This window comes from Carassius gibelio, chromosome B15, assembly GCF_023724105.1.
Source record: "Carassius gibelio isolate Cgi1373 ecotype wild population from Czech Republic chromosome B15, carGib1.2-hapl.c, whole genome shotgun sequence".
Lineage (NCBI taxonomy): Eukaryota > Metazoa > Chordata > Actinopteri > Cypriniformes > Cyprinidae > Carassius > Carassius gibelio.
In genome coordinates, this window is record NC_068410.1 from 26,544,232 (window position 1) to 26,568,074 (window position 23,843).

A 23,843-nucleotide genomic window follows, 5' to 3' on the forward strand; every position below is an offset into this window, starting at 1 on the left:
CTCTCTCTCTCTCTCTCTCTCTCTCTCTTCTCTCTCTCTTTGTATTCCCTAAACGTTCACCAGCACTCATGCTGCAAATGCACAAATGCATCCTTCAGCTTATGCTCCCATAATTCTCAGTGGCAACTGTGTGATTAATGTACATAGCTATTGATTTTTTAGGTCCTTTTTTCCCTCCTCTACACTATATCCTTCTTTCTTTTCCTCTCTTTCTCTCTCTCTCTCTGACGTATTTTGTGTGATGAAAGCAGGGGTTGTGAAGCAGAATTGTACGTGTGTGTTTTTTTTCTTCAAGCAATACACATACAGCTCACATCACAGTTACTGCTGCAGATACATTTTATCTGGATGACACAATGATATCTCAGATTAGATTAATAATGATCCGCTCTTCTAGTGAACTGGCCTTTGTTGTAACCAGTCAAACAGCAGTTATGGGCTGATGTGATGCTTGAGAGAGGACCTGTTCTGTTCTTCAGCTGTGACCCAATTTTCTTACAACATATACAATATCTGACTGAATGACTTACAGTAGAAATGGGTACAAAAGTGTGCAACTTCTGTCTTATTTATGTATTTATTTTTTCAGACACCAGAAATAGTTAGACCCATCCAAAGCTCACATTATCACTTGAGTCAGAAATCAAAACAATAGGCTGAAAATGGGCTGCCACATTGTTCATTTCAGGATTGCACTTGGAATAATTTAAGTAAATAGATTTTTTTAAGGAAATCGAAATGTAGTGAACATTAAACAACACAATAGCAATTGGCAGAACAAAACTATTTACAACAAATCAGCATTCAAATCAGCAAATAGAACTTAAATTTGACAAATTATATTACTGCAAAATATGGTCAGGTAAGAGTGTTTGAATAATTTTTGGTCCCAATTTTTTTCTAAATTTTACTGGTAGTCCACTATATATATTTCTTTATTTTTAACCAGAGCTACTGTTATGGCTTAGAAATATACAGTATGGTAGTTAAAGTAAGGCGTTAAGAGGATTAAAGCCATGAGAAACCTTTACTCCATTTCTCCTACAGCAATGAGAGAGGTTTCAGGGGAGCTGTCCAGCATAGAACATTTGCTATACACACAAAGAGAAGGTAGAGCAGAGAAACAGAGAGAGAGAGAGAGAGAGAGAGAGAGAGAGAGAGAGAGAGGCTTACATTTATCTTTCTCCTCTAGCTTCAGTCCATCTCCAGCTTAATCTGCAGGCTAGAGAAAGATGAAAGGAGTGTGGGTTTGTTCTAATGAGGATGCTCCCAGCAGCAGCGGCAGTCACTGACACTGTCTCTGGCCCCAGCCGCACTCACTCAAACATGGCGCTGGCTTTTCAACATGTCTGACCGCCCCTCTGCTCTTTAGATTTTCTATAGGCAGCGGCAGTTGAACAGAGGAGTCCATGGCATTGATATTCCTCCCTCAACTCTTGTGCTCAGTTTTTATACCGGTTTTATGCTTTTACAGGTCAGATTCTGATATATGATGTAGGAATTGATCTGGAATTTAATTTTACTATGATTTTTGTTCCAGTTATCTTCATATTACCAGTGTTTACAGCTTCAAAGTGAAGGTTATGAAATAGCCTTCGTGGTTGACATAATGTTGGTTTAAATATAAGGACTGAGCAATAGTGGAAATAATCATTTATTATTTAATGAGGCACTATTATTGCTCATACTTACAGCTAAGGATTTGAACATACCTCCAAATCTAAGAATTTAACTTTTGTGCTAAAGTCATGAATATCATTTCAGATTGAGTGGTTTGTTGAGTAGAGATGTGCTGTCACAATAGATTTCATATTTCTTTATAAGTGTTCAGCAGTGCTGGGTACTAACTGATGACATGTAATCTGGATTACATAATCAGATTCCAAAAATTAAGTTCTTGTAATTCCATTAAATTCCATTTTTTTACAACTCAATCAGAGTACAATTACTTTTCTATTGATTTCATGATTGCATATTATTCACACAATAGCAATAAATCATTCAGAGTTTATTGATTCTCCCCAATTCTTCTTTTTCATCTTTTAAAAACAGATTAATTTGTATTTGAATTATCACTCAGAGTGTTATTTAATCATCTATTAATATGTCTTTGGAAGGCTTTTGTCTTTCAAACACATTAAACATTTTTTTTCTTATTTACAAGTAATACAGAGATTGCCAAACTTTTATTTATTTATTTGTTTATTTATTTATTTAGTTATGTCAGCCAAACATCGTTCACCTAATAAATTTACTTATTAAAATGAAATATTGAGATTTAAGTTAATAGTTAACAGATTTGTATGCCACGGTTCGTTAAAGTCGGTTAATGGTCATAAGACATGCAGGCAAATTTGAAAAATATTTACTTAAACTGTTTAAAATATAATTTATTTTAAATCAGTTTTGGGAAACAATTATGGTAAAATCCATAGAAAATGACTAAAGTTATGGTATTAAGAAACCCTCTAGCAACCACTAAGAACACCTTAGTAACCACTTAGCAATGCCCTAGTAACCTTCTACAATACCTTAGCAACCAAACAGCAAAACACTAAACATTATGTATGCACAAGCACCATTCACCTTATATATATATATCAAATAAATATCATAAAAGTAATTTCTTATAAATGTAAGTGATATATTAAAACTCCCATTCAGATGGCATAGTATGTTGAATGACCTCAAAACCAACCAAGCCACTGGCTAAAACACTGACACACTGAAGTACCATGGCTGAAATGATTCATACATTATCCAGTTAGCATCTTAATCGTCAATCCACAACGGCACCTTAAAAGATTAACTCATCAACGCATTTGCAAATGCAAACTCTCAATATTTACGGCGACGACCCATTAGAAACAGACCATTAAGTAAGTAAAGTGCATGTGGCTGTGATTTCCCCTCTAACCGCGCTGGAAGGCAAAGTGAATTGAGCTTAATGGTTTGACAAATGTCAGTGAATGTCAGCCATGAGAGAGGGACACTTCTGCAGCCATGAAGTAAACTGTAATGAGAAAAGCCAAAGGCAAAGTGCTGTAAAAAATGATAGCGGGACCAAAGTTTAGCACAAATGCAACAAGCTGCGCACAGTATGGTTATTAGAGGAGCTGTCAGTTTCTGAACGATCCGAGTAACAGGGGTCAGAGTCAAAAACGCTTCTTTCATGTGTGTATTATTGTAATTGTATTGTATTAGTGTAATATTACAGGACTTGATGATGTCATCAAAAAATAAACTTGTTTCTTAAAGGGATAGTTCATCTAAAAATGAAAATTCTGTTATTAATTACTTTTTCTCACGTCGTTCCAAACTTGTAAGACCTCCATTCATCTTCGGAACACAAACCAAGGTATTTTTGATCCATCAGCACTCAATCCAAGACCTCCCTGAACCTCAATAGACAGCAAGAGTCCTACCACAATTAACTTATTTAGGACATCGTTAAAATGCATGGTCCACGTGACATCGGTGGTTCAAGTATAATTTTACGAAGCTACAAGAATACTTTCTGTATGCACAAAAAACTAAAATAAAGACTTAATTCAACAATTTCTTCTCTTCCGAGGCATAACATATATAAAAAAAAAAAAAAAAATTATAAAGGGGTTACTTAACTGAGACCTTTGTGCCCAAATTTGTCCACAAATGAAAAATGAAGGGCTGCTATACAAATGATGCTTGGGGGTTGAGGCACACCTTTTTTTCACTGTAAACTGGCAATGTGTATAATGAAAGTAAATCTGATTCATTTTCATTTCAGTTGACTTCAGTCACTAAAACAAGATCAAATGGGTGAACCATGCATGCAGACAAGATGACAAAAGAAATATGGCCACCATCAATATTCAGTAGTGAAATCCCTGAAATACATACACAAACATTAGGAGCTGTTCCGTGCTCTGGACACTCACCGAGGAAGATACACTCACAGACGCACACACATGGGCCCTTTCACCTGCACAGCCTTTCATCTCTTTATTACAGCTGTCAATTGTTTATCAAAAGCCGGGAGGGGACGGATCCACAGCCATGAATTTGAAAGCGCACACAGAAAGGTCCGTTTTAAAATGCATGACAGGTTAATGGTAAGTTAGAGTATCATTAGGCCCCGTTCATTCACATTTAAAACAGGCCCTCGCTTCAAATGACTAGGGAGCAGTCTTTATTTTGAGAGGTAATTCATATTGTAATTATATTTTCAATCACAGTTCATTAATTAAGACAAGTCCCACTCTGTAATCATGCATTTCATCTTCTCTGTGATTTGCGGGACAATCTCCAGTGTTAGCCAGAATTATAGGACCGGAATAGCTCGCGCGTCCACGCCGAACACTGATTTATGCTAAGCAGACAAGAGAAAAGAGATCGAATGCTTCATGCTAACAGCACAATAGTTCTGCTCTGATGTACAGTATTTTACGTGGCAATCCTGATCTACAATTTCAAACCGGAAAATGACTACTAAGGGATTCGGAAAGCAAAATGTGCAAAATTATGATTCATTTTGGTTCTTAAAAATATATTTTGAATTTGGATGCATTTGCAATTGATTTTACACTTAAAATATGAAAATGCATCATAAAAATGAGTCAGATTTTAAAACTACTTTAATTTAAATAAATGAAAAACCGCCAATAATTTTGCAACAAAAGTGTCAGTATATACTTCCCACATTGATGCAGGACAAAGTAGTTGTATTTCAGAATACTCCTGAGATTCATGTAATTTCACTGATAGACATAGTTTGAGGTTGAGAAATGCCTTTAAATTCTTTTAAAAAAAAATGTTAAGCTCAAAATTTTAAGAAACACATCCAGTTAGATTTGCGATTTAACATTTAAAAAGCTACTAGGACAAGAAACCTAAATATCTTTCACTGCAGTTTTGGAGCAATGGGGTGACCAGTAATATGGCTTGCTAGCAATGTGTTTGTCTATGAACATGCGATACATTTTCTTCCATATGTTTTCCATGTGAAAAACAATTTATGCTGGAATTGATTGTACGCACCAAGAACTCAATGGATTTCCAAAGGTTAGCTTTTTAGATCAGAAAATGGCTGACCTCTAGTAGACTGCAATGCAATGTGCAGGGATGCTTCTTCTTAAAACATGACCAGCATCTAGTTTTGAGGAGGCAGACCCAAGAGTAATCCTGACATATCCTAAATCTATATTTACGTGCATTAAATTAATATTGAAAATATTTTATAAAGGATTCTATAGCTAAAGCTATAGCCTAAAACAATGTCTAAATAACTACCGGTTAACAGCCAGTTCAAGCAAAAACCTGCATTTGATGCAACAACACAACAGTATCCCAGAGATTCAACGGTATCCCAGATAATTGTGTGCTGACTGTTCATTTGTTTGTTGTTGGTATTTTATGAAGTACATGTGGTCATTTTGGAACATGTATTTGAACAACTAATCTAATCCCCAAAGAGCCAGTCTTCATGCTGACCACACCACCAACAACAATCTGGTTGGTTTAGAAAAGAATCAAACGCAGGCAAAATGGCTGCACAAAAATCTCAAAGCCCACTTCTCTGCAAGAGTGAACAATTCTTCAGCTTCATATGCCAGAGAGCTTTCAGCCACACGTCTGTGGTCCTTCATCATTAAATATTTAGCGAGGGATGAGCATTGGATAGGTCTAATGCTTCTGACATTTTGCACACAGGTTGATATTGGTATGTGCTGTGACTGCATCAGATAAAACGTATCATCTTTATAAATGACACTGACCATGCAATTGCAGAACCATTCAGAAAGGTATGACGAATATCATGCATAGTATTTCATATTTCACCAACCACACTGGCCTATTACTACCAGAGTGTTACCATGGAAATGTCGTCAGGTAGTCATAAGTGGTGATGTACACTGATTGGTGAGAGAATGGATTTTTCAAAGCTCAATAAAACTCGGGTACAAGACGTTTCCCGTCTGTCACGTCCAGATTCTTTGAATCTATGGACTTCAAATAACTAGTGAATGCACAGTGCTTGAGCTTGTGCATGTCTTGAGCCACTAACCACACCTGAACGTTCCCTAAATTCTTACATTACTGACAAATCCAGCCAGAGGGTACTAGTCGATCACAAACAAACATGCCCTAATGGAAAGCGACCCATTTTGGTTTAGCAAGACACGTATTTAATGCTAGAGAGTGAATGGCATTTCAGGGGAATAAAAAAAGGCAAAATAAGGCTTTCATAAGTCTTGCAAGTTTCTCAAAAGCAATGCGAGTGATCAGCCCTACCTGAGACAAGCGAGACTGTGTCTTTCTCCCATGATACAACACTGACGTACTCCTCTACTGAGGCCGGGATAATGCACTTGAAGACTGCCGTATTCCCTCGCATGACTCTCTGGTCAGCCACCCGCACCGTGTATGGCTCCCGGAAAACTGCGCTCAAGAGAAAACAGAACTGAAATTACTAACTGAAAGAGTGACTTCTATGAATATACACTCTTAATTAAATTCTGTTGGATAGATGGATACATACATAGATTCTAATATATTAATATATCTACTAATACTGTATAATATATTAGTAAATACATTAGAAACTGTGAAATACAAATAATAAAATAAAACTTAAATTTGTGCTATTAATATTTTTTTTTTAAAATCAGATGACTTGCTGGTTGCTTCAGGTGACTGAAATGTACAAAACGAGATAGCAAAAGAAAGAGAGAGAAAATACACAATGGCCCACAAAAAAATGACCCAAATTCCATCATTGTCTTCTCCACACATGACTGACCTAAGCAAAAAAACACATTAATATTTCAGTGTTTTTCATCTGTCTATATCAGAGCAATCACAGAAGCACAACTATGAGCACTTGTAATATATAATTCTGAGCTGTAGGTAATCTGAAAAAAAAATCTAAGGTTAGTTTATATGTTCAAATCTAGATTAGTTCTTGATTTTCATTGATTTCTCTGTGTGTGTGTGTGTGTGTGTGTGTGTACCTGTTATTTCCTACATTATGGGGACCAAATACACTACCCACACAAGGATAGTAATACCCGTAATGTTTAACATTTTCCCCATTAGGAAAACAATTTCTAAAGGATATATACATAAAGAAAATTATTCCTCACTATAGGTTGCAAGTATTTCTTTTTGTTTTATTCTGTTGAGGTGACTGACCGGCCTTGATGTGTAGATCTTGACTCCTGATCTTTCCTGATGGGTTTTCCGCTGTGCAGTAGTATGTATTGTCATTGATTAGGTTACTAAAGCTGGATGGCAGGAAGCCGTAGATCTGCAGCGTGCCATTGGGGTGCACATGGCGGATGCCTGGGACATCGTAGATCTCCTCCCCAGTGGCGAGGTACCAGCGCAGCGTGGCGGGGGGCACGGCCGCGGCAGGACACGGCACCAGTGCCCCTGTGGTGCTGGAGAACACTACCTCTTGCAGAGATGCATTGACAAAATATAAGCTGGAACGTAGATCTTCACCGAAAACTGGAAAGGAAAAGACAAGGACAAGAGTGCGTGAGTGAGTTCATTTATATGGACGAAGAAGCATTAACCAGTAAAATCAATGTTGAATGTAAATATAGTTTTCTGTTACAGCTTATATATATATATATATATATATATATATATATATATATATATATATATATATATATATATATATATATATATATATATATATATATATATACAGTTCACATGTGCACAAATTCTAACAGTACATAGAGACAGTATTAAATATCAGCACTAAAGACACACAAGAGAAAATGTGGCATTGCACCATGAAGCTAATCACAACCAAAGAAAAGTTCAAGTTGAATGACTTCCAGCTAATTTTCGGTTTGCTAATTTCCTCTGTGCTAAATCTCCTCAATGCCGTGCCACAGGCCCTATCTGAGCACCAATCTCCGTTTGGCAGTAAATGGCTCACCAGTGACAGCTGGCAGTGTTTTCCCTCGGGACCAAACATTTTAGCACTTCATAAATTTCTAACAAGGTTTCGAATTGCAGCAGTTTCAACCTTTTCTGAGGATCAGCGGGTTTCGCTCACAAAGCAGAAGGTACACACAGAATATGACATTTATTCATAAACACATGTGCGCCCACATGCTCAGATATAACACTCCAGTTGTTGGCACGCTTGATGAGCAAACACAGACGAGCAAACAAACGAAACCCGCGAACAAGCGCTCATAATGGTGATAATCTTTACTGTGGCAATCTGAGGCATATGGTCTCATTCATCAAGTGGCACGCTGAAGCAACCATCTGTTAAAATATCTTGTTTTGCCAGCGAGAGGCTTGGCGGAGCGTTTATTCTGATATTAAAGAGTGTGAAAACATTCTGGCATTTATGCAATAAGGATTTGCTCACTCACTCTTTTGTAAACCAAAGCAATCATTGCTGGTCTTCATTCCAAGAGGACTTTATGCTATCTAAATCAAGTGATTCAGCACATTCTGCTCTAATCATCAGCACTTGATGAATTCATGTGGGTATGTTGGTTAATAGATGAGCGTTCTGTAAGTGTGGCTTCTCGTAATGAAATAAAGACCTGCTGATGTAAAAGAAATGTAAATTCCATGCATGTACAATATAAATGAATAAATCCTAATTAAGATATTCAGTTTGCAGAGAGTAAACCACGTTTCTTCCACTTGGACACCAGCAGGAAGGATTGACAGTCAAGGACGACGGGCCCAAGCCCCAGTGCCACCCTGATGGCTTCAGGAAAACTAAACTGCCTATTTTATCCTCTGGCGCACTAGTTTTTAGGGTTACAGCAATGAACGGGTTCCTCAGACCAGTGATTCTCAATTACTGTACATCACTTCAGTTCTATTTGTTCTATTCCACCATAAGTTTTAACTTATGAGTTATTGACCCAAATAAACACCATATCCCCATTAAAGGTATTACATTAAAATGCGCTATTTAGTTCAAAACAAATTGAAAATTATTTTAATTCATGACATCTCATGTTTGGTGGAGGTGTTTGTTCTGAAAAGGTAACCTGCTTAAACATTTGGGTTTTATTTTTCTTTACAAATTAAGCAGACAAAATTAAGTCCAAAAGCAGAAGTCCTATCAAATCCTTCTTGAAGGTGCCATGCACTTAAAAAAAGAAAACAGCACTTTAATACTCAGCAACCCGGAGGAAAAATTCATAATTGTCATAATTTTTCATGAAATGAAGCGTGCAGACGAAAAAGTGACACTGTTTAATAATGTATTATGTGCATTCATAATTAACCAAGGTTTTTTCTCTCTTTGGGTACAGCTTTGGAAGAAAACCCTCACTCTATTCAATATTAAACTGCTCCTCTCATCTGAAGATCTGTACATCAAATACATCTACAGTACTCTTCCTTTTCTTTGGACCAGGAGAGTGATTGGGATGGCAGTTGACTCTAATGCACTGGCCTTGCTTTGCCTGACGGCCTTTAATGTCATGTCACCTGAGGCGTGGGCTGCACCTGATGGAAAGTGGCTAACACCAAGCCAAGGTGACTTTAGTGGGGCATTTCAGAAACACGCACACAACTTTCATGATTTTTTTAATTTCACAAGGTTTACAGACAGGTTTGAAAGTATCGTTTGATTAATTAAGTATTTCTGTCCTATAAAATATTAAGGCATCAAAAGATAAAACCCCACAGCTGAGTATATTTTAAAAAAATCATAAATCATAAAATAAATGCAGAACAATAAATGTTAGCATGACATATAAATATTAGGGTTGTCTATCTATTAAAATGTTTAATCTAATTTATTACATCATGTGTCGATTAATTAATCTTATTAATAGCAAATTACATTTGGCTGTGAAAATACCCTCAAAGGACTGTTTAAATCTATTTTTGTGATAAATGAGAAAGTAGTAAGTACACATTACAAATAGTAGCTTTAGAAAGAAATATTTTATTTGATTAAGCATACAAATGTTATTATGACTCGTTCAAACAGCTGATACATTCAGGAATTCAGTAAATGGCTCTCTTTATGAATGGGTCTTTGAATCATTGATTCACACGATTAGTTCAAAATGCGGACTCATTCAGAAACTAAACACCGCTGTGTTGCTTGGAGATGCACAACAATGGCCCTGTCCAAAATGGCACCCTAAATCCTTGCGGTCTTCCTCTGAGTCCGCACTTTCATGACATAATGATGCTTTAACTGTCGGGTAGAAGTCTGCTGTGGAAGTCGCCCCAGTGCGGGCTCGGCAAAGGGCGCATAATGGCTACAAAGGGATTCCTCGCGAGCACCCTTCTGAATGCTAAAATGACAAATGGGACACCCTACGGTCTTGTGGACTTAATGGACACGCGTACGCGGCAGCCATTGGAAGTCCATTTGGGACAGGGCCAATCACTGATGTGGCTTTATAGGTGATATTTTTGTTGGCAAAACTGAGAAAAAAAAACAGACAATATTGTGTTGAAAATATAAAAGTATTAACTTATTTTTTAATGAACGGTTGTCTAAAACCACATTTGCACTCATGATATACGGGACAAAAACAGCACTCGTGCGATACTGCTTTCGCTGCTCCTGTGATATTGCTTATCATCATATGATATAAACATAAGACAGAAACTCATAGAGGAGCAATTATGCTACAATATCTTGAATTTTAGGGCTTAACTGCATTTATGGAGTTGTTGCCCTGCATCATATTTGTCAGCAGTCAACTTTATGAAATGTAAGATGACGTACAGGTCTGTGGGCATGGCCAGTGCATTAACGGTGTTAAAATATTTCAATCATGTTATTTTTCATTACTAATTAAGGTAGTGCGTTAAACTGACAGCCCTAATAAATACTTACAATTATGCATTAGTGGTGGTGGTTTTTGATAAGCTATTGCTGAATATTACCTTGTTATCCCAGAAGTTGCCAACAGCGGACTTTAATTTATGAGCGAATTATTTGAATTTATTTGAATTATTCACTCAACTAAACCACTGATTAATTCAAACACAAAATACAAGTACAGTGTAAGACTGCAGTGCTGACTTGAAACAGCAGCACTTTTGCTAGTGTAAAATTCTACATTAATGTATTAATTCACAGCAATCAGGATATTGGGGTGGAGGATTTCCTTAATTACAGTTTGGGAAAATAAGTTCACTTTTAGATTATGTTCTGTGCTTCATACACATATTGGTACAGGGACAAAGCAGAAATGGGAATCAAAGAACCTAAGATAATTTTTTTCTCTGTTTTTTGCCCATACTGACAGCATGCTAAAGAGGGCTGGCTTTGAGAGCACCAGGAGATGAGCTTTATGCCAGAGGCAAAGACTGCCAGTCAGAATCTAGAGGCCTCAAAGAGAATATCCACTCCTTGTTTAAATCCAAATTCACTGAAGTTGTCACATCTACTAACATTTGTGAATGGAAATGTCCACACTCATGATTTTACACTTTAGCATCTAGGCTTGAAATATTTACATTTAAAGTAATATTAATGTAATGCTAATAGTTTTTAGAAATCACTAAGCTAAAAAGGGTTATGGATAGTATAGACTTTTGTGATAAGATGAATTGAGTAAAATAACCGACTATAAATATTTCTAACAACAACAGAATATAACTATATCTTTTTATCATGGCACAGTGTTTGATTAAAGCATGCAGTCATTGTATAGATGGTGGCCACATCAGAATCATCATCGTGTTTTAGCTTACCAGGTAATCACACTGTCAGCTTTGTTATTTTATTATTAAAAATCAAGCACAAACTACGAAAAAAAATAGCAGTCCTTCAGACACACTCAGTGTCCAGATTTGCTTATTCATTTTCATTTACACATTTAAGTGGACTATATTAGTGGCATAATGTAGGGAATAGTGAATAAGTACATTATTATTGAATACAGTTCTATTCTCCATCTGCACCCGATAACAAAATGCAAAATTCATGAACTGTTCCTCATATTTCAGTTATGGTGGTTTGATTTGGGTAACACTCGTCATATGACTCAACGAAAAGATTTAAAAGCATGGGAAATCTGATTCATTTTAAATGGACCTCTCTCATAATATCCGAAAAGTCTGTTTCGTTTTAATGAATCGGCTTGTCCTAAGCAACCCTTGCTCTCTATAGCATTCAAAAGTTTGATTCATTCCAAACAACAACCCATACAGCAAGCAGTTTCGGCCCAGAACCGGCCCACATCTGGCCCGCGTTTTTTTTGTTGTTGTTGTTATGTTTTATTTTTAGATATTTCCTTGTTGATGGATCTAACATATTTAGCTACTTCTTAGTAGCTTGTAGTAGAACTAACTACAACAAAGAGCTATTCTATAGTTCAACTACTTTAAACTATAAATAGCTTAGCTTGACAAACAATGCATTAGCTAGGGTCAGAAAATTATAAAAATTTTATATGAATCATGCGTCCTGTGGTAGTCCCTAAAAAACCTACTGGCAAACTTGAGATGCAATATAAATTACAGGCAGAACACTAGTCACAGACTCAAATTTAGGGTTACTAGTCAATCACACACAACAGCATTTATCATCTTCAATTGTCTAATCAGCCATACCAAACCGTTTTCGGCACCACTGATGCATTTGATCTTAACAAAGGTGTGATCAATGCTGATGAGGCAAACACTAACGCCACAGATAAACGAACAAATCAATACCTGTCGAGTACCATTCCAACTTGCCAATAAGAGAGTTTTGTGATTTTGATTATTTACAAGCTAGTCTCCATCAAACACCTGTTCAAAAATCTAAATTTGTCACATATTAGGCTCTGCGCACACTACAAGACAATAGCCTTCCACTAAGTGTGAATGTGAAGACTCATAGTTTGATGTTTTCAGTGTTTTTTTTGCAGCTAATCACACTCAAAGTAGGTCAATCATAAGACCTGATTTTTTTTTCCACACTGCAATACCTCAGACAGCCAGTTTCATGTCAACAATCAATGCTCCACATGCATGCTCTGTACAAAACTTCACAGAGAGTTGTATTATCTGTCTGAGCCAATGTTGAGCTGCTGGTTTTGCCAGGTCTGTGTGTCCTGTCAATGCTGAGCAGGATCATGGGATATCTGCTTCACAATGACAGGCTCTGTCAGGGGCCTGGGGTAATTAAGGCTGTACTCAGCACACCGCCTGGGGGGCTTTGGGTTTTTGGGGCAGAAGGGGGAGATGGGATGAGACAAGGTGCTGAAGGGAGAGGCTGGGGAGGGGCGACGTGGACCCAGGACAAGGTAGGGGTGAGCGGGACAGGGTTTTTGCCACTGTGAGTATGCACTTCTCTCCTACAACCCCCACAGGCTTTAGCACTCGCAGCACTTGCCAAATGACTGTCTCCCAATTTGCTTTCATGAATATTAAGCAGGACATGACAGACGAGAAAAGGCCTGCCGTCTGCTCGCCTGTGATATGTGCAGACAGATCGGCTCTCTGATGTCGGCGAAGGGTAAAGCACGCCGAGTGTGGCCCTGCGGTGTGCCTCTGATTCCCGTTGTCATGTTTTAAACGAACGTGAGCGGCTCGTTAAGAGCCGACTTGGCAGAAGGCTGAGATTGGAAAACGAAAGCGCTGTTGACTTTAATGTCTGAATTTGCCCAGCTGATGGCACGAACAAGGCTGTTAGTCGGGCAATTTCAATCTAAGCACTTCCATATTCAAAAACTGCTAAATCTATTAGGACAAGACACTTAGCCAAGGAAAGCAAGATAATATTTATCAATGATAGTGTTAGTTAGGATCTCTGGAGCTGCCGCTGAAGGCTACTGGCTGGCATCACTTAATTCCATAATTAACAGTTATCAAATTAATTTAACCTACACACTACAATACACACCCAATCCATGTCTAGCCATTCTTAGTGCATGAACAGAAGACAAGTATAAATGCTTTAATACCTTTGAATTAATTCTAATAAGCACTGTATATCAAGATGCTAAAACAATTTGCTACTACCACATTTCAACACTTCAGATGTTACAACTCGTCTCAAGGTGTGTTCGGATGGATTTAACTGATCAATGAGATTTAATGTTTGCATCCGGGAGAGGAGTTGAAAACAGACACGTGAAGCTGGACACTTTCTGTATTGACACTTGCACAGTGTTTGCAAACTTTATAATAGATTAGATGTGATACTTGGCAAAGAAAACCACAGATGTTTTCATTTAGCAACAGTTTTCATCCAATACTTTATGTACTGCACCTGTATATACAGTACAAGAATAAAGTCCAGCCTACATGCCAATAAAGCAGGTTCTATGTTTTTTATCAGCTGACACAATACAGCTTTAAATGGCATTAAATCATGAAAACTCATGGAAGATTTTAACATGGTGATGGATATGCCCATGCTAATGTATTTGGTCTTGGAGGAATAGATCTGCTACGCTGCTGCTGAATTGCTGCTGCAATCGGTTATTGCTGTTGTTGTAAATTATTGCTGCTGCTGCAAGCAAGTACAGGAAGTTGCTACTGCCAATGCATACAGCGATACAGTGCTGTTAGTGTTTAAGACACACTGCTGCTGCACAAATAGCATATAAATTAACCCATAGCAGATCTATACAGGTGGAGCTGGGGAAGATGGAGGGTTTCAGAGAAACTCTGAAAGCGCGCTACAGGAATCTCAAGTGAATGCTAGCCAGATATATACATGCAAGGTAGTAATCTCATTGGGAGCATTAGCGGAATTTAATAAACACAATACACACGTCATCATTGTCTCTAGTGAATCCAGACAATGATCAAACAGTTTGTCATCATCTAAGCTCTTTGACGACATACATCACAGAAACGTGATGTTGGTGCCATCTCATATTAAATCATCTTTAGTGACCAGCTGAGCTTCGAAGACTAAATTGAAATGACAACTCTGTCACCCAGGTTTGCACTGCAAAACAACAGGAAAATCAGATCCTTCCTTCTTAACTGAGCATGCTGCATAACTCCTTGTTCAGGAATCTAGTGACATTTATAGTAAGACAACTGCAATGTTCTTTTGGCCATCAGACTTCTGATGAGCCGGAGTCAGCCCATGTTACACCTCTCTTCACTGGCTACCGGTTCAAAACGTGGATGCTTACAGAACAGCCATGGACCCTCTTACCTTCACTACCTCTTACAACTCTACATCCAGGAGCATGTGGTCCGTCAGTGAGCTGCACTTTATGGTACCATTACAGAAAGACAAATAACTTTTCCAAACATTCATGTGCACTGTTCCCCAATGGTGGAATGATCTTCTGAACCCTCCCTGAAAAGCCAAATCTCCTACAATACTCAGGAAATGGCTAAAAACTAATCTTTTCCATGGGCACTCCACAGTGTCAAAAAATTATTTCTTTGCTTTTACTATTTCTTATTTCTCTCTATGAGAAAATTTGCATTAGTACTTCTCATGTTATTGCCTGCTTAGGATGAATAGCTTTTTGTTGCATTTGTCATTTATAATTCAGTGGATAAAAGTGCCTGCTAAATGAATACATTAAATGTAGATATAAATCTGTGCATTAGGCCTAATGCTGTAAATTCAGCCAAAGAGGAGTTTATATTAAAGCCGGCATGTTTTCTAAATGTGAGTTATAGATCTTATTGAGAACAATTATTTATGGATGTGTGTCTACGTTTCCTTTTTGTTTTTATTGTAATGTTTTAATCAAATTATAGACTTCTCTGCCACTGCAAGCACATCTGGCTCCACTTTTGAGTGTAACACATACGTCTCAAAAACAAATCAACAACCGATGCATTGAACAAAGTCCTCATCCTATTTTTTGTTTTCTGATAACCAGACATGAATGTACATCACAATAAAATTACGATAAAATTTTGTCGCTATTTCCATTGCAACGTGACAGCAACACAGGCAATAATTAGGTGCTAACTGCAATGCATCGTCTACAAACATTTCAGCAAATTACAAATTTACTGAGGCAAAGACCACGTATAGTGATAATGGTAATATACTGTATATATGGTAAATGGTAAATGTCCAAAAAGCCGAGGTATGTCAGAAGAAAAAAAAAAAAAAAACATAGCATTGTCATGGTATCATGAGTAGAGTACTTTATTACTTTCTTTATTACTTTTCTTTATTGCTAAAAGTAATGTTACTTTTCTGTACCAATGATTAACTGAATTATCTAAATAGTAGCTGTACTCTATCTGGTTAATGTTAGCAGGTTAGCTTGATTTTCAGCTCTGTTTGCTAAAAGTAAAGTATTATGAAAATGTGTCTAATCAATGAAATCTGACTTCTAATCTTGGAGCTTCCTAAATAAGAGTCTGTTATTTGACAGCGGCAGAGCGAATAAAAATTAGGGGATACAAAAGCTCTTCAGTGGGAAGTCAAAACACCTCTGTCAACATACAGAGAAGCCTCTATCTAACGGCTCAAAGGAAAGTCTATGAGACCGGTGTCCAGAGAGGCTGTCCTGCCTTGACGGTTCATAATGATGTAGAGCATCTTTACAAACAAGCATCCTGCCTTCATTAGAGCCAGCGAGAGGTTCAACAAGAACCCTCATTGTGGTCAGCGCATCTGACGGATAGTGGCTTTTTTCCCCTCTTTGGCACGTAAAACTGTTCTGGGTTCAGTAAAAGACTTCCTCTGTGTTGTCTTACTCATGGTGCAGGTGTCTGTTTCAATAGCATCTGTTCACTATTTGAGCTCACAAAGGCTAATGCCCAGCTCGGTTAGCTGTGTGCACTCGCGGCACAACGATGCCAAACATCACAGTCCACATCTCAGTACACCTGGTCATTACTGAGGTCCAATGTAAGACAATATGTAATTATCTCTGCAAATAATATCCTATATAGTGATTAATGACACCATTGTGAATAAATTAGCATCTTTGCTAAAATGCTAATTTGCTGACAAAGATTTATTGAAAAGATCTGGGGCTGTATTCACAAAACATTTTAATTCTAAAAGTAGCTCATAACTTGCTGATTTAAATTTAGGACTCTACATTTTTGTTCTAAAGTATTTTAGCACTAAAACTAGCTCCTAAATCTGTGAAAGGTAGGACTCCTAAAACACTAAGACCAAATCACAACTATCCTACAATGGCTGTTGCCAAACATTTTACCATAATGACCTTTTAAAAATGTATCCCCTTTGGTTTTGGAGGTTATCAATATTTCCTTTGATTATATCCTTGATTTGGGCAAGAAGTAGTCTCAGATGCATATGGCACATGAAAGTGGAAACACTTCATGAGTTTCAAAGTCTTCGTCAGATTGGTTGAATTATATAAGATTTTCGGGAGACGTGTGTAGCATTCTTTAACGTTCCACCTGGAAACAAAGATGCCGTGGTGCTAAACCCCCTCACGAAAAAAATAAGCAGTTGTGTTTACAACTTTGACAACGATCACTTCTCTGGACCAACTAAACACTGGATTCTCAAAAGTATGTGAAATATTAAAAGTTCACAGCATGGAATTTTTAAAATATGTCCGAGAGTTTTACACACAGGCAACATTTTCATGCCCTGAAACGTGATGATGAACAAAAACAAACTATTATTGGTTGTTTGACATGGCGGTCAAACAGCCACATGGGCGGGCTGCCATGAATTCCAGAAGGTCTGGCTACACGAGACTAGGCAAGAAGTAACATCTGTTCCTGAGTCCAGTTTGGTTTTCTTTTGTGTTGACATGTCTTACTATGGGCCATGGTTATTCCACTCTGTTAATTAAAAGGCTGTCTATATGCATATCCGCTAATTCTTCGAGAGAAGCACACATGTAAGAGGCTGACAAATAAAAGCTTTATATGGCATATTTTTTTTATCTTTATTTGAATATGGCAACATAATATGTAGTGTACAATATTTCTATGAACAAATCTCTGTCAGAGACCCCTCCCCTATCAGCCAATCACTGTGTGCATAATTAGTAAGCATGCTGACATCATCCATAGAAACGAAGTCAACCCTGCCCTTACTTTTCTCTATTCCTTAGTAAACGTTTGTCTCAGCAGCTTTGTGAATAGGTTTTGAGAGGAAACTCTTAGCTAAGAACTTTTACCTCTATTTAGGAGCTCTCTTTGTGGTAAGATGGTGATGTTTTGTGAATTCTACACCAGATCCAGTTTGTCTCAAAGTATAACATGTGAAAACAAATTGCACTATGTAACTCTAAATGTTTCAAACTGTTCTGTGCTACACTGTTTTCTTATGCCTTAATAAATTGCATGTTTAATATTCTTAGTGTTCTGTTATCATGCAACCCGATCTCACGGCAATTCGTACATTTTTCACAAGGTGGCTTATTCGTACGACCACACTCGTACAAATTCATATGATTGTTGTCAAATTGTACATATTTTATGATTTGTACAATTCGTATGAACTTGTATGAATGACCTACACCTAACCCCGCCCCTAAACCTAACCGTCACTGGGGTCGTATAAAATCGTACGAGTGAGGTCGTACAAATTTGTACGAATAAGCCACCTCGTAAAATAAGTACGAATTGGTCGTGAGATAGCGTTGTATCATGTCGTAAATAAAAATTAAGAAAATAAAATGTAATGACTTTTACTGCAAGAATGCCTTACAACTTGTCAGTCCAATCAAATAATTTGACTATAAAATTCTGTTTAAAAATTGTTACTATAACTTAGTTAATTTGTCACACTGTAATCGTAAGGTAAAGCTAAGAACATTGCATTGTGGAATACAGTATAATACAGCATGGTCTGTTGCATATTTCACAAATGTAAATGTAAAACATCTTGTTTAAATCAAAGCCATGTTATATAGCATTAATTCAGACTGGATCATAAAATGTATCACTATTATTATTATTAGGCTTTTTACTATTTTGAAATTAAAACTTTACAACAAGGTTCCATTCCTTAACATTAGTTGACATAAACTAACAATAAAAACATACTTCTAAAGCATTTATCAATCTTAGTTGAATACAACATTTATTAATACATTATTCAAATGAAAAGTTAATCAATTATCAAGTATCAATTAATGTTAGTTAATGGACCTGAGCTAACATAGATTAACAATGAACAGAAGGTTAACAAAGACTAAAAAATACTGTAACAAATGCAGTTCTCATTGTTAGCTAATGTTACTTAATGCATTAAATATAGCTCACTATAATTATTGTAAAGTGTTTTTATTTGAAGAATTAAGCACAGTTTCCCACACATTTACATAATCATTAAATAAAAAAATAAAATAAAAAAACTGTGATATAGCAATGCCCAATAATAATTGGATTTTGATTTAAAAAAATGAAAATCGACCTAAACCTATAATTAAATCCAGTACAAAAATAGTTATACTGATACAATCGAATTATCAGTTTATTACAATCCTATTATTATCATCATATACATTGTTATTATAACACACACACACACACACACACACAAACAAATATATAAAAAAAAAAAAAAAAAATATATATATATATATATATATATATATATATATATATATATATATATATATGTTTGTGTGTGTCATTATACATATATCATGCAAATAATAATAATAATAATAATGAAACAAAATTATATTTCTTTCTTTTCTTTCCCTTTTCATTTGAACAGTTTTTCAGTATCAGAGTGGTACATGTCGATCTGTAGGCTACAGCACTGTAGTGTTTTCTGAAAGGAAGGACACAGTGTACCCCTCCCCAGTCCTCTTCTCTGCAGAGTGTTTCTCTCCCCATTTCAGGTTGTCACGTTTCTATTTATTTGTTTATTTGATTTTATTTTTGTGACAGGAGACCGCTGCTCACACAAACCAGCCAGCCAGCCAACCGAGCAGACACAAATATATTCAGAGCATTTAGTACCCTGGATTAATCGAATTATAATTTAATCATCTGATCAAACAGCAATTAGCATAATCACTTGTGGGGAACAGCTGATAGAGGGGAGAGAGCAACACATAATAAACCTCAGGCAACTGCCGCTCTAATGAGACATTTAACTGCTAAAACACACATCCAAAAGCAACATCTTCATGCTTTCTGGAGCCGAGACAGCTGTGATGAACTGATGGACAGTCATGTGTTTTAAATTCAATGATTTAACATGGAAATCATTCTGAAAGGTGTATTCAATTATTTCAGAAACAATAAATAACGTCTATCCATTGTGCAAGCTATGAAAAAAGAATTATGTGACATAAAAAGGTATAATAACAATATGCAAAAATGTATGGTAACGCACTTACCAGAAAACTATTCTTCATTTTTACAGTGCAGTGATGAAGATGCTACAGGTATATTTTCATCCTCTTAAGAGAATCCAACATGAATAATGTTGGAATTAATAATAATAAGAAAGTACCATGGCTGGGTCAAATGCATGTACACATCCTCTATCAAATGCACATGTGCACAAGTCCATTCAATGAATAGCAGACGAAAGTGGCAGTGCCCTGAAAGGGGACAGCTAAAAATACCAACAGTCAACTTGGTCATATCTTACAGTCTGTGCCATGTTTAAAAATATATCATAATGTTGAGAAAGCAAGCTGTGGTCATTTGTCACCCTGTCACTATCTCTCACCTAGGTCAGAGATGCCTCAGCCTACTGTACATACATCTCTCTGGGTCTCATTTTAAAAATAACAAGACAGGGGTGCAGAGAAAGCACATGAATAGAGAGATTCATACTGGAGATAAAAGTCATATGATGCTATTTTACAGATGGCATTGATGAAAGAACAAGTCATTTGGTTGATGATATTATTCAGATTTCATTTACAAATCTTGGAACGATTAAGCCTTAAAAAGGAGGATTTTATTATCATCATCATCATTATCATCATCATCATCATCATTATTACAAAATCCTTGTCCATTAGAAAAAGGAATCACCTATATTTTTTATTTTAAATACAAACTTATGCAATGTAACCCTTATAATTGTGTGATTTATATTGCGTCTGTTATATAAAAACAATAATTTATGATTTTAAGAGTGTTTTAAGAGCGTAGGCTAAAATAGGTGTTGATAAAACCAATTAAAATGTAGATTGAAAATAGATAACTATTTAAAATGCAATTCATAATTTCCAAAGAAATCAATGTTAGGGTTTCACTGTAAAAAAAAGCAAAAATAGTTTAGCGATAGGCTTTTTCTAGACTTTTATAGATGAGAAACTTGCATTTTGCAGCCACATGTAAAAGTACTAAATAATTAATTAAATAGAAATAATAACTATAATAATAAACCTCGATGATTCCCATAAATTTGCATTCATCAGAATCAAAATATTGTTTTAGCTATTTAAATTAATCTACAGCAGCATGAATGAAAAAAAACTAAATATTATTTGAATAATAAAAATAATTAAGTACGAAATTAATAAATAGTAAATTAAACAACATTTCATGCCTAATGAATAAAACTGATATCATAATGTGACAGGACTATTATTTCTCCATGCCGTCCTCAAAATGACCTCTAGACATGTTTGTCCTCTGAAGAACAACTACGCCAATGGATTTCTCACTCAACAAATTTGGCCAATTCTAGCAATAAGAGCTCATTGAAATAAAATTGTCCTGTTGCATTTAGCGGTGGAGTTGAATTGACATCAACAACACTTCAAATTACAATTCATCCTAAAGTGTTAGAAACATTCTACAGCCCTTAAGTAAATATTATTCAAAGACAACCGGTGAAATCAGTGATTAAAATTAAATCAGTAAGTGGTTTGACTCATTCAAAGTCTCGTCTTGATGAAAATGTCCTGTTTAACCACAGAAGCTGAAGTCTCTAATGCATGAATTGCATTAGCAAACAACTGAACAAAATGAGCAAAAAAATCTATAATAATAATAATCCTGTGTGCATTTGGAGAGGGGTGTTAAGGATGCTTACTCAGAATCTTTAAATAGGTAACAGAGGATTGCAGGGCACAGGTCTTACAGGATTGTCTAACAAACTTGAACAGATGGGCCTCTAATCAGCAAACTGCCTTAATTGCCCCCAATAGATGAACTCCCACCAAACACACAGCTCCACACAGCCAAACTTACTCAAATCATCTGTGCATTTCTCCTTAGACTCTTGAAGAAATCCCAGTTAAACATGAAATTAAGTCGTTATTTGGATTATTTGTAGAATTCTGTCAGTATCAAAGTTAGCGTCAGGACTGTATAGATAACAACCGCATGATTTCATGCAGGATTTAGACGGATGAGATTATAATCTGTTATGCCTGCATGTGTTTTTGTGGACAACAAGTGACAGATGATCATTTTCAAGTAACAGATCTAAGGCGGTTGCATTTCTTGTCCCACTCTTGTCTTCATTTATACTCAGATCTGTTTGGCTGTAAATCAAGGTGCTAAACATTCCCATTCCTGCTGATATTCTGTTATTAGCTATAGTTACAGCGAGTGCATTTCTTTGCACAACATGGCTGTCGTGCACATGCAGCAGTTGTAGAGGATCTTTTTATTTATTACAGGAAAAAACTATATATGTTAGACAATGCTGCACATATGACTAAAAGCACAATCTCTTAAAAAGTTAGAAATATTTTTGTTTTAATCATAAAGATTGACATTAATAGGATTTTTTTTTTAATCTAATTTTGATGTATTTATTATTAAAAACATTGATCTTTGATAAAATAACAATAGATAAATGCTAAGCAAACCTGTAAGATTCCTCATCAATCTGTGCCCTTTAATTGTACGTCAGGGGTCACTCATTCACACAACGGCCTTATTTGATATGGCTCTAATAATAGACGTTTCCATAGTGACAGGCCAAGCAGCATGTAATAAACCTTCCAGACTAAAGGCTCGAATTTTCTAGAATACAGTTGCTTTCTGAGATGGGAAAGTGGCCACGTATAAAGGGAAGCTTGTTTATTCTTAGTTCAGACAAAAGGACACAGAACCAATCTTCCTTAGATAGTTATATTTGTAGCTGTTCCACAATGAATAAATTAACATATTAAGATGTCAACATCTCATTTCAAATGAAGAATTACATTTTTAAAGACTGCACACTCATCAGATATGTGCTGATTTTATAAGAATACATGAACGGCAAAAGAAAGAAAGCCAAAGCCCATCCAGCAGGAGCAGGAAAGCTGGCGAGCGTCTCATTTCACTGTCTGCTCTGCTGGCGATGTTGACTGATGAGTTCTTACTGCTCTTTTATGAGTTTCAGCTGAGGCAGGGTGGCGCAATTTCAATTCAAAGTTATTACAAAATACATCTCAATATTTTTTATTTCATATTTGCCCCGGAGTGAGGAATGCCTCGGAGAGCTTCGTGTTTGGAGCTCAAACAGCAAGAGTAGGGGTGTATTTCTCTCCCTCCTCTGAAGAGGAGGATTATTTCTGTTGTTTTCTGAGGGTGAGCTTTCGTAACATCCTCACCGCTTCAAAATGACTGCCATTCAAAGCTTCACATTGAGGACTCGTGCCAGCGTTTGCCAAATAGCCATTTTACATCAAATCCTCAACCCTTTTTTTTTTTTTTATTAAAGCACGAGTCTCTGTTCCTTTCTTTGCATCATGCAGTAACCTTCCCTCGAAAATATCTGTCTATCTGCAATTTTTCTAAGAAATAAGTCTATTTTCCCGTCTGGCTTCATTCTGTTTTTCCCTCCATGGCTCCCTCCTTACGTACACACCCTTCCATGTTTGCACCTACTGACCAGTTTAGCCGAATCACAGCTTTTTACTCCGGTTTGAAGGTGCAGAATTAAAAACAGGTAAGAAAGATAGGAAAATCATGCTTAAGGCGCAATTGGCTTAAAAATATATATAAAGACGGCTTTAAATTTCTTGCTGCACACACATGCATCCACGCAGGCGCAGTCCCTT

At 36.5% G+C, this 23,843-nt stretch overlaps 1 protein-coding gene across 3 annotated transcripts in view; it reads right to left on the bottom strand.

The window, feature by feature from the left end:
* Positions 1–23,843, bottom strand: part of dscamb (Down syndrome cell adhesion molecule b) — a 136,867-nt gene that overhangs the window by 111,126 nt on the left and 1,898 nt on the right. For all 3 annotated transcript variants that reach the window (XM_052576112.1, XM_052576113.1, XM_052576114.1), the window contains exons 2-3: positions 7,174–7,491; positions 6,274–6,420 (exon numbers count right to left, since the gene is read on the bottom strand). In XM_052576112.1, coding sequence (XP_052432072.1) covers positions 6,274–6,420; positions 7,174–7,491 — 465 coding nt within the window. The remainder of the gene's footprint in view (positions 1–6,273; positions 6,421–7,173; positions 7,492–23,843) is intronic.